Source organism: Pollicipes pollicipes, unplaced genomic scaffold (assembly GCF_011947565.3).
Source record: "Pollicipes pollicipes isolate AB1234 unplaced genomic scaffold, Ppol_2.1 Scaffold_4881;HRSCAF=5763_pilon_pilon_pilon, whole genome shotgun sequence".
NCBI lineage: Eukaryota > Metazoa > Arthropoda > Thecostraca > Pollicipedomorpha > Pollicipedidae > Pollicipes > Pollicipes pollicipes.
The window spans coordinates 49,496,819-49,509,507 of NW_023596576.1; the positions used below are offsets into that span (position 1 = coordinate 49,496,819).

General features: G+C 49.0%; 1 protein-coding gene across 1 annotated transcript in view; it reads right to left on the reverse strand.

Moving 5' to 3' along the window:
* Positions 1-11,975, reverse strand: part of LOC119100538 (monocarboxylate transporter 2) — a 37,787-nt gene extending 25,812 nt beyond the window's left edge. The window contains exon 1 of the mRNA XM_037223625.1: positions 11,722-11,975. Coding sequence (XP_037079520.1) covers positions 11,722-11,975 — 254 coding nt within the window. The remainder of the gene's footprint in view (positions 1-11,721) is intronic.
* Positions 11,976-12,689: the final 714 nt, after the last annotated feature.

The window sequence follows — 12,689 nt, forward strand, 5'->3', positions numbered from 1 at the left end:
TCTGACTTTGGTGCTTAGATTTAAGCCGTGCACGTATAAAAAACCACGAGTACACGGCAAAAATACGATCTCGCCTTGTCTGACTGAGCCTGACATGAAAATTGCAGGCCTTAGTCTAGCGTCTGCAACGGTTTTACGTTGCGCACAGGGTTACGTAAGTTGCTCAGTGCATTAGCGAGGAACATTAGTCACATAGATAAGACACGAGTATTAGCCTCATTCCTAGGAAAACCATGAGAATGGGGATAACGTTAGGTTGATATTTCAGCAACATACCTTTCTCGCAACAATAGCAGAAGTGCTAACTGTATAATACAACACTCCTGCTATTGTTTCGAGAAAGGCATGTTGCCGAAATATCAACCTAACTATATCTCTATTCTCCTAGTTTTCCGAGGAATAAAGCTAATACTAGTGTTTTATGTATGCGCACGGGGTGCTTATTTCCGCTTTAGTCCCAACACACAACACAACACACATCACAACACACAGCACAACACACAACACAGCACACAACACAACACTCAGCACAACACTCAACGTAACACTCAACATAACACACAACACAATACTCAACACAACACTCAACACAACACTCAACACAACACTCAACACAACACTCAACACAACACTCAACACAACACCCAACACTTAACACAATATAAAACACAACACACAACACAACACACAACACAACACATAACGCAACACACAACGCAACACACAGCACAACATACAACACACAACACAACACTCAACACAACATACAACACAGCACACAACACATGACACACAACACTCAACACAACAGGTGTGGAATGGGCAGCAGGAGTCTCTCCTCCCTCTCTCTCCCTCCATCCCCGCGCTACGGATGGTGGATGGAGCGGCATAGGTGGCAGCGGCTGAAACACTCAGTGACCCAGGTCCGTATAGAGCATCAGTCTCGCTCGTCTCGTGCGCTTGGAAATATGAACAAGCCGTATTTACCAGGTCACGCATATACACGGGCGACTCTAAAACGGGACAACCACGTTTAGCATGTCAATGCGCGATTTAACACGCAAATTGTCAATATTGACACTAAGTCCCAATAAGACATTGTTTTAAATCCATGTGACTTCATGGTCCACTTTTTCGAAAATAAATCATATTTGGATGTTAGGTTTTGACGATGCAGCCTTCTGGCCACATATGTAGTCATGCTCGGTAGAGATCACTGACCGATCCATTCAATACATGTGATTGTCCAGTTGTAGACAGAAACATGACTAAAGACCAGATGTGCGCTACACAACCGCCTCTTGTATTGTAGCGCCACGCCATGAATGCTGCGGCCCGATGCCTGCACGGCTACACCGTAACAGTGAAATCAACGGTTTTCAGAAGCATTGCTGTGTAAGAGCGAACGGCTGACGAGAATAAGGACACTGTATACATAAGGAGAAGATCCACAACTTTTACGGATAGAATCCACATCTTCCCGAATGTAATTTCTTTCTGGAATCTTTCTTATCGTGTATTTTTTTTCGGGAATTGTGCCCGGGGCGCGTGAAGTAATCGCCGTTCTCGCACGTGAGATGGGCCTAGCAGGGGGAAATATCCCGGAACGACACATATAATTCTAGGACTTTTGGACACTTCACCAGGGCCATAGACCAGGCCTCTTGGGCTGGACAGAAACCTCTAATTAAAAAAACAAGCTGGAATGCTGTACGGACTCTTACGCCTCAGCGATCGCGCCGATTCCATGGAAATGTTAGAACGCTCTAAACCTGATCAGCGGCTTGGAAAGCGACCATAGGGCGGGAAACGAGGCTCACCAAACCACTCACAATCCTGCAAAGTAAACTTGATATAAAGATTATCCGCGTTTGGCAGGTCACCGTCTTGTGGAACTATAGAGCCCTGAAGCCACCAGGAAGACGCGGTTCCAGAACCATTGCTGGAAGAATCTGCGGACGTCACCGATTGCCCTTCAGCCCAGACTTTTTTACATGTTAAAAAACTTGCGCTACTTAGATGGCAAGAAAATCCTCTCTTAAGCACAAAAAGCCCGATAATAATACTGGTTTCACTGATGGGTAACTTAAAAAGAGGGTCATGCGCGTTATTGCACCAAAAGCCGGTGCGGAGGTCGCTGTCACCAGGTACATCCGCAACACTGGGAGCCATGAGCTACCGGATATACCAGTGTCTGGATTTCCCACCCTACGTGAGATTCCGAGAGTGCAGTGCCATCTTAGTCATTCACCACCTTTGCCCAGTCTGGCCAGTGACCTAGCGGGGCAGAGAGCTACGGACAACCCATGACAGTAATTTTATCCCAGCACTTCCCTATGCAACGAGCTCATGACGTTGACCTGGACTAGAGTACCCCAACCAATGCACAGCTCGGCTGTCCACAGAGAAAGCTCGCTGGCACCGAGCAGCCGTCCCCTGCCCGTCTCCGGGCCTCCCAGGTCGCCCAGTACGCTGCCCACGAGGCGGTCTTCTGCTAACACACCGCCAATCCGCGGCACCTCACAGGACTAGCAGGTCACTCAGGTCACGGGTCACTGTCGGGGTCACGGCTGGCCAGGCGCGCTACACCACCGGACACGACGCACATTGCTATCGCTGCTGGTGGCCGGCGACGGTAGGCGAAGCGACACTGGCGGCGACAGGCCGAAACAATAGTACGTCACCTTACGACAGGGGTCCGGCCACTTACAGGCGGCATAATGCGTGAGAGGCCCAGGCTCAAACCCCACTCAAGGTCATAATAGATCAAGGTCATGGTAGCTCATCATATGCTACTTTTCTTCGCTTCAGGTGACACGGCGTACACGTGCGCTTAGAAGCCATTGGCTCTCAATGAGTCAGTTACGCTAGTAAATCATTGCCCCGATTCGCCGTTCGTCATAACGCGAAATGCGACGCGATAGATCAGATAGAGGGACCGAAGCGAATCCTTTGCATTTCCGAACCAAGAACGACAGAGCCGAAAAAAACACCAGTGGCTTGGTATCAGCATGATCTCGCGGCTGGCAAGATATTTTATGTTCCTAGGTCAATAATTGACCCCCTTTTGCCAGGTTAAAGGACACATTCCCACAAAATTTCACTCTGTCAGGTTTACATGCACATAAGTCGAAGGCTTTGCCTCTTAGCAACACAAAGCTTGAACAAACGCTTGTCTTGGTCAAACCTTTATACTTAAGTGCATAGTTTTGTGCGTTTCGGTCATCTGCCTTTCTGATATATGGCTCTATGAATGTAACGATGTCGGCCCGGCGTGCCCGCTTCGCGGTATCGTCGGCTGCCGCCGACGCCGGCGCAGGATTACCATGTAGCGACCTAAAAGACCGCCGCTGCTACGAAACGAAAGTGCCTAAGGACACATTTTTTGCGTCAATATACGCGCGATGGATGCCCCGTAGGCTACCGAAAATTTGACGCGATCGCACAAGATTCCGGAAAGATATCGACAGAAAACCCACGACGGGGGGGGGGGGGGTCGCATCGACCCCTCCTTTCAGAACGAGGGTTAGATTATTGCACATAACGCAGCCAAGAGTTTTGGACTCCCGCATTAACTGTGATGGTGACCTGGCGTTATTTGGCATGGTGTGGCCGGAATGGCGTGACATGGAAATTTGAAGGATTAATGGTCATTTGAGCCAGGACATTTCTATGACAATCCAAAGACGCATACAACTGGGACCCCAATTCGTCCCATTATATCGCAAATACCCATGCCAGTATATAAGGTGCTATATAGTAGCAGCTAAATAATGATAACAATAATAAATAGAGGTAGCTGAATATGCAGTCCGTCCCGCTCGCTCAGTTGGCTAGAGCTCCCACCATCCAATCCACCCACCCGCGGTGGGTAGATTCGAATCTCTTTAGGCGCTAGCTATTCGTCCCTGACAGATGTGGCCTGTGGCCGTTTGCAGCGGCCGCGCTAAAGGTCAGTTAAGGTCAGCGAGCAGTACCCACCGTGCCGAGCATTGCGGCATGTTAAACCTTCGCCACCAAATTCTGTCTGGAATTGCGCGGCCGGATGGTAGAGATGGTAGAGAGACTCACACAACAGGCGCTGCTTGGCGTGAGTTCTGATCGCAGAAGTCCATCCAATCAAAACGTTCGAATAAGATCTAAAAATATCTTGATGCTCTCTTCGTCCATATGTTACAAAAACCTATCCGTTGAAGCCGCCTGATGAATTCGTAGACGCAGCGTCACTTTTTAGTAAAAAAGCTACTGACACAACGATCGAGATCATCTTACAAAATGTCTATGAGCATGACTCCATACTACCACTACACCTTCCCAAAGGGGCTCGTAAGAAAATACTTGAAAGCTGCACCAAGGAGATGCATTCCCGTTGCCCTCAAGGAAAACTGTACCGCCGAGTCGACAGTGTGGCGGTGGTCTCACCGCTTGGTGTGCTCTTCGTGGAAAGCCATATGGCACACATCAAATCCTTGGCGATCAACAGCATGAATACCAAGCCCTACATATGATGTGCATATGTTGTTGACGTTTTGTGGATTTACAAAGTGAGCAACAACTCCTTTCCCAGAATGCAAAACTTACAGAGCACTCAGTTCTTAAATTCACCGCTGAACCATCTGAAAACCATAACATATCGTGCCTTGATGTCCAAATTGACGCATCTCATGACATCTTTATTACAGATGTGTTAAGGGCACTGGCACTGGCACCGAACACTGCTTAAACGATGCCAGTGAGTGCTCTGACAGTTATAAAGATAGCATCATTTGCGCACATATTCACCGCGGAATTAAAGCTACTCGACCTGAACTCTTCTGTATCAGGAGCTGCAGAAAACGACACAAATCTTGTTAAACAACAACCTTAGGTTGAACAACGTAGACGACCATATCAGGTGACTAGATAATCACTTCTCTCGCACCGTTAGAGAACACGAACCTAAAGGTGACCAAATCAGGCAAATGCAACTACTTTACAGAGGAAGCGTGTCAACCACCTACAAGAGCGTAAAAGGTTCTGACTGATATCGTCTCAAAAAAGCTACGTAGCCGCTAGAGCCCAGGACAAAATTAAACTAATACTTTTTTGCCAAAAAACAGACGAGACGCATCCGCCTTCAAGGCTACCAATATCGTGCATGAGTTCCTATGTCCTCTCGATGAGTTTACGCGCCGCAGCAGCCCATTGTATATTGGTCACACCACATCACTGTCTCGCAGCATCACCATGCACCTGCAAAATGGTGATCCAGAAAGACAAGCAAGAGTAATACCTGGCTCACGACTGGCCCGAAACAGCATGGTCAATGACACACAATCATAGCCAAAGGCACAGAAATGACTTGAGAAGCCGTATGTTTTAGAGACAGGAATGACATTTTTAACCGGCAAATGGACAAGAGAGGTAGGTGCCTTGCCTGTATATGACGTTAGTCCTCTCACACCCAGGCTGTAGAGCGTGAACGTACGACTAGTGTGATGTAATACCACTCAATATGTGGATAATATTAGTGTTTATCCTGCACGTGTGTCATTTTATAAATAAATACCCGTGCCTTTAGTACCCATGCACGAATACCTTAAGAACTGTCGTAGCTGCATTGAATGTGTGCAGTATTTCGTTTCTTTGGAGGTGCCTTTGTATCTGAGACATTTTATCTTGCTCAGATTTCAGGAATTTCAATGGTACATATTTCAAGTCACCGGAAAATAACACACGAAACCGCTACCGATCCGAGGCACTGTCGAACATACCATATCGTAGTATTGTGCCTTCCCTGTATGTCTGATGATGCTAATGGATTTAACAAAAAGTTACTGATAACACAACAGACGCAATGATATATCACTTCTCCAATGATGGTAAACGGGTTATAAGAAACCTAGAACACCTTGGCAGGGAGCAAACAAATGCCCAATATGCTGTCACCTTCACCGAAACATGTATTAGAGAAAATCTGTTTGCTCATGTATATATATATATATATATATATATATATATATATATATATGCATGTGTATACAAACATAAACACACGCATGTATATGCATATATATTTTTTAAAATAAAGTAAGTATACATAAAATAAGCTTGGCAACATACCTGTTGGTTTGGCTCCAGGGGTCGGTGTATTAACGATACAAGAACTGTTCGTCTGACCAACAAGTACTAGTCTTCCGTACAGCCAAATATCTTTGTACAAACCTACATTGATGATATAATATTGTCATGGCTGTACATAGATGGAACAGATTTTCTCCAGCATGCGCCCAATCGATCATCTGTCAGATCCTGACAGTTTGGTGACGCGTCCGACAAAATTTGTGAGTTATGCGTGATATTTGGAGAAAGCACATCAAGAATCCATCGGGAGATGTCGTGTCATATTCCTGCGTGCAAGCGGAGACCTACCTGGGTGTACAGGTGTGGACGCAGACTGAAACATCGACCACCTGCCGTTGGTCGTTTAAGATGGTAACATAGCCAAGTGGCCACGGATGACACAATTAGAAACTGCAAGATATTAGGGCCTTTTCTTGGGGCCCAACTGAAAAGTTTATGATGCCGACTAAGCCAATCGCAAAGAAAAAGGCTCCATCGCGGCATACCGGACGCTGCATCAGGGGCAGCCTCCGTCGCGGCATACTGGACTCTGCATCAGAGGCAGGCTCCGTCGCGGCATACTGGACGCTTCATCAGGGGCAAGCTCCGTCGCGGCATACTGGACGCTGCATCAGGGGCAGACTGGGACTAACGGCGTCACGACCCTCTGCCCTGTCGAAACCCTCTTGGCAAGGGTCGACTCGGTCGCGTCATCAAGCAGTGAAAAGAAGAACTCCTCGCGAGTGTGTCTCCATTACATTTTGGGGGTTATGAGCCAGGCGTGCATGCACGCTGGTTGATATGGAAAGTGGGGAGGACGCCGCCCAGAAAGACACCAATTTTTATTGTCCATCGGCAGTATCGACAGTAGAGTACGAAGTGACAAACCGCAATTGTTTTACATTTTACCCCTACCGCATGTGCGGCGCTATTTTTGTATTGAGTTATTACAATGAAATGAGCTTCGAGACCCTGTCCCTGTCCAGGGATCGCCATTCGCTGTCTCAGAGCTCCCTTATGCCGATTAACATACAAATGTCTTTTAGACACCTCCCTTTTGTCTGAAGTTCTATTACATTTTTAGCCTTGAGTGCTGCAGCGGTGCGTCACCAGAAAAAAATACATATCGCATTTTGTCGTAATGCTTTTCATCGCAGGCATAACTTCGTGTGTGTTGCAGTTCTCTGTGCTCAAAACTTCGTAAGAAACCCCAAAAATTGTACCCAAGTTATTGTCCGCGTATTGCTATCCGCCAAACTTGCATATAGAACATGTTCGCATCGCACTTCTTCGATGCGCAATTCTTCATAACACATTTCTCCGTCCATGCAATTTTTCGTAACACATTCCTTTGCGTACGCGATTCTTCACATCACCTTTCCGTATCACCTTTTTTAGCGTAGGCATTGCTTGACATGAAAACATGTTGCTGAAAGACCGAATCAGTAGCATTTCCTGGTTATTCCCCTTGTTCCACTGCTTGCTCCCCATTGTCATTTTCTTTTCCCTTTCCTTAATTATAAGACGCGTCCTGAACAACGCATCTCATGATTGTCTGTCTCTCCGCCAAACCGTATGTTGCTGATGAACGCGATGATTCTCATGATGACGGCATGATGCTGGTCACTTTACTCCGTCCATAAAACGCAGCAAAGCGAGCGATCGGACCAACGTGTCACCTACGTTTAAGCTCGCGTCCCAGAAACCGCGAGCGCCCAATATCTGGCTGCTACATCTATGATTAGCTGGGGTCGTTCCCAATTATAAAAGGCAGCGTTATAAAGAACTCCACGATTTCTGCCCGAGTCAAGGCAAAAATGTCGAAACCATGGCCCTAAGCGTCATGAATCCGGTCGTTTGTACCATTTGTTGTTGGATATCTGTGTGTTTCTGAGTCATGTATGCGCTATATATTCACGGTGCCATCAGTTTTCATTCGCACACGTTGACGTCTTGGCTTGCGTTTTAAAGGAAGGTTGGCACAATTCGGACGTTAGCTGTTGGTCGGCGCTCTGCATAGGTTTCCACCGATCAGATTCATTAGTGGTCAGTCATACGTCTTGCACTTTAAGCTCTTACTTAGCCTCCTTCCCCAATATTGCAATGGGAGGGGAGGAGCTCTCTCATGAAGCGAACCCGGCGCCAACCTTACAAGCTGCGTTCAGGACAGACAGACGTTTGTTTGGTAAACTGCGCCAGTGTGCAGCGCTTTAGGCCGTCTGCCCTGTTTGCACAACTGGTCTGCCAAAGCGGACCGTCCTGTGCCTCGACGTTTTGAAATAACAAGCGAGAATCATCAGTACGGTCACTCAACAAAATATTCGGTCTTACTGCATTATGGGAGGATTTGACATCACCGACATTAGTGTGTTCTCGCGCAGGCTGAGTGCGTGAGCTATTTTTCAGACATAGACATGTTGATAAGCAGCTGAGCAGAGCTTTCGACATCTTCAGTCGAAAGTCCCAGCGACTGTTTATGTGTTGCACATGTTTAGTAAGTCATGCACCTTGTTCACAGCAAAAATCATTTGGCTCGGTTAGAAGAAGAAGAAAAAGATTGGTAAGGCTCATGCAGTACTTGTATGCATCACGACCATGACCTTAGTGACCCTGTGCTAGCTATAGAAGGTGTGATAACATTAAATATGTTCGATAAGGTATGTTCGACTACCCATCCTTTGCTGAAAGTTTTGTACTTCTTCACTTTTGTTCCACAATAAGTCCGAAATGACCACGACTACAAAAATATATTTGCTGTGCACCTAAAAGATAAAAACCCGTGGTTAGAGTTTGGGCTGTGGTAACCGTAAGTCACGCAAAGATGGCGTGATAAGATTAACCGGAAGAAGCAACCTATTGCAGCTTGCCGGCCTGCTTAATACCTACATACGATTCAAAAGCTGTGGTTGGCATATAAGATAGCATTTGCTCACAACGGTTTAATTGGTCAACTCATCCCACGTGGCAACACGGTGGCACCTTCACCAGTCCTCTGTTAACCAAATGGACTAAAGATTTTTTATGTCTCTGCTCGCTACATTGGGACTTCGTTCTGTTAATATAACCCATCTTAAGACCAAAGTAGTCATGCATTACGTTAAAATGTCGCTTTACAGGGAAACTCTGAAAGCGTTCCTTAGCTTCAGTGTCTGTGTTGCGTTCACGCATGATGCGCTGGAACTGCATCTTGCCTTTTAGTCACATTGCGTGACGTGGGCTTATGATAGGAATTCCAGCTGCAGTTGATCACAGGTCGTGCTATGTTATGTGCAAATCGTCGACAACACATTTTAATCGTCGGGCAGTGCCTGAATGATCATTAGATACAGCTTTCCTAAACTGGTCCCCCCCAAATACGTCTGCGTTGTATTGGGTGTGCTGATTGGGAATAACCTTAGAGGTGAATATGTCACACGACAGATCTTTAAAGATGGATAATGTATTGAAATGCTTTCCACACCTATGATTCCCACACTACGTGGCAACGCCGAAGTGACATGGCGCAGGTGAATTGAAGCATGTAGTCGTACAAATGTTTCAATGTGGTCTGACCTTCAGTGGCACTGTGTCCATAGATGTGTTCGCGTGTACGGTATAACATAATTCATGTCTAACTCATTTCAGCTTTAGTAAGTCGCATGGCTGAGATGATTAAATGGATGTCCGACCCAGAAAAAAGCTTCCAAAGATCGCGACTTGCGACATGGTCTGTGGTGTCATCAATGGCTTGCAGGTTACAACTAAGCGGCATCTGCTGGACGTGTGCGAGTTAGAGACCTCTACCTTTGGACAATTGATACAACCAGACGGCTGATTGGTTCCAAAATAATCAACGGTAGCGGCGTTTAGTCCCCTTCCCGACTGAAAGGGGAAGCAGGGAAAGAGAACCCTAGCACACAGCGGGTTATGCGCATTTGAATGCGATCCACACGCCATACATTCCGTTACCAAAGCGCTGTTACAATGACCGGTCACTCAGGTGTAGATAATCCATCATTCAGGCTTGCGCTGCATTGTGCTCTTTATTTATATGGAACGTCTATTATGTCTCCTATTAAAGCACACGTTGGGCACGTTGTGCACGTTGCAAAGCAGGCTACCTCTCCATAGCACGCTGGCTGTACACGGGCCAGTCCACCTGCTGCCTCCTCATACAGCGTGCTGTACACGGGCCAGTCCGCTGCGTCAGCACGCTGGCTGCATTTGGGTCGGTCCACCGCGTCAGGACGCTGGCTGTATTTGGGTCAATTCGTCGCATCAGCACGCTGACTGTATCTGGGTCGGTCCCCCGCGTCAGCACGCTGGCTGTATTTGGGTCAATTCGTCGCGTCAGCACGCTGGCTGTATTTGGGTCGGTCCCCCGCGTCAGCACGCTGGCTGTGTTTGGGTCAGTCCGCCGCGTCAGCACGCTGGCTGTATTTGGCTCAGTCCCCCGCGTCAGCACGCTGGCTGTATTTGGGTCAATTCGTCGCGTCAGCACGCTGGCTGTATTTGGGTCAGTCCCCCGCGTCAGCACGCTGGCTGTATTTGGGCCAGTACCTCGCGTCAGCGCATATACGGCTTTGATCCATATCTAACTTCAACCAAATCCTAAAAAATCATACCCTCATTCCTACATGTAGACTGACGTAAACTAATATATTGCAATGTAAATCCACACGCCCACACCCACACACAAACACACCCACACCCACACCCACACCCACACACACCCACACACACACACACACACACACACACACACACACACACACATACACACACACACACATATATATATATATATATATATATATATATATATATATATATATATATATATAACTAAGCACTGTAATGTATGCAAAATCACAAGCATTATTCTTCATAACCTGCTGTGCGTTGGCTGGCGCAGAGAATAGCATTTGTTGTTGCGCACGAAATTTGAATTGTACATTTATATAAACGATAAATACGGCTTATGTTCACCCTGCTGCACGCACGCAATGTTCCACATTTGCTGCTGTGAATTACCTGGAGTAGTGCACAACAGCTCTCGTGGCAATAAAGCCCTGATCAATCGCGAATGTAGTGTCAGGACATCACTATTACGACATTCAACTTTCCAGCGAAAGATTCAGATGCATTTATGGCAAGCAGCTCATTGTTAAGGCTCCAAAATACGGCACATGGTAGGTTATGGTTGCGCCGCTCGACTCTGAAATGGATTGACATTTGGATCATTTCAGGCTTATATTTTTACGACGTCACTCATTCCAAATGAGAGTCACGTTTTTGCACTGTGCAAACGTTTCTGGAGAGGAAGTCGGCCGAACCGCGTTCTGAAGGAAATGTTTCCATGCTGCACCATCAGATTCATATTTACCTCCGACAAAAAGAGAGTTCACGCGCTGCCAATAGTTTCACCCGGCCTATTTGGCTTCCGTGTGGAGCGATCACGCCGCTCCACGCCTTGGGCGTGCGGAGGCAGCTAACTGACCTGCGGCGGACACCTGCTGGGGCTCGGGCTGCCGCTCGCCGTCCAGGAAGCGGCGCAGCACGGCCGCGCAGAGGGCGCCGTAACCCAGCTGGAGCCCGGCCGGCGCCAGGTGCAGCAGCGCCGCGCCGACCATCACGCACCAGCCCCAGCCGCCCTCGGGGTAGTAGTGCGTGTGCATGCCCTGCACCGTCTGGTCGGGCAGGTGGTGCAGCGGCGGCAGGGTGCCGCCAGCGGCCGCCGGCATCGACATGGACCGGCCGTGGGTGTCGGCGGTCGTACTCAGCCGGGCGGCGCTCAGCGCTACTGTCTGGGAGCGCAGGAGGGGCGGCCGGCGCGCCGGCCCTGCCGGCCTCAGCACCGCTCCGGAGCGCTGGAGGTCCACCTTCAGCTCCATGGTGTGCTGAGGGCTCCGCCAGCTCGGCCGCCGTTCGCCCCGCTCTTGAGAGACACCACGGCCCGGGCTGCACTTGATCGGGCGCGGACTTGGTGCAGGGCTGGAGAGACGTCTCCGGCGGGCAGCGGGCCGGCAGGGGGCGCCAGGGGACCGGTGACCTCCACCGGGACCGCCGCCCTCGTCTGGTGGGCAGAGAGCGCCGCTCGGAGGCCGCTGCCGGCCCGGGCCATCGGCCAGCTCGGCAGCGCAGGTTCCCTCGCAGGGGCCACCGCACGCCGGGGCACAGCCCGCCTCCTCGTCAGCCAGGTCCAGCGCGTCGGCCCTCGCTAGGCCGGGCCGGTGAGGTACGCCAGCTCTCATCTTTAGCGTGACGTCAGGGGCCTTCCGTGACAGCATTAGGCGATGCTGCGTGTATCAAATGCTTGCTCACCGAACCTCGGGACGTCCTGCAAACCCGCTGGCTGTTCACCGACCCTCGGGACGTCCTGCCGAAACCATGCCTGCTGTTCCCGACCCTCGGGACGTCCTGCAAAACCGACTGCTTTTCACCGACCCTCGGGGACGTCTGCAGAAACCATGCTGCTGTCACCGACCCTCGGGACGTCCTGCAGAAACCCAGCTGCTGTTCACCGACCCTCGGGACGTCCTGCAGAGGCCGGCTTTCTGACAGACCACTGGGATGGTCGAGCACTTTTCGCTTTCGGCATACGAACT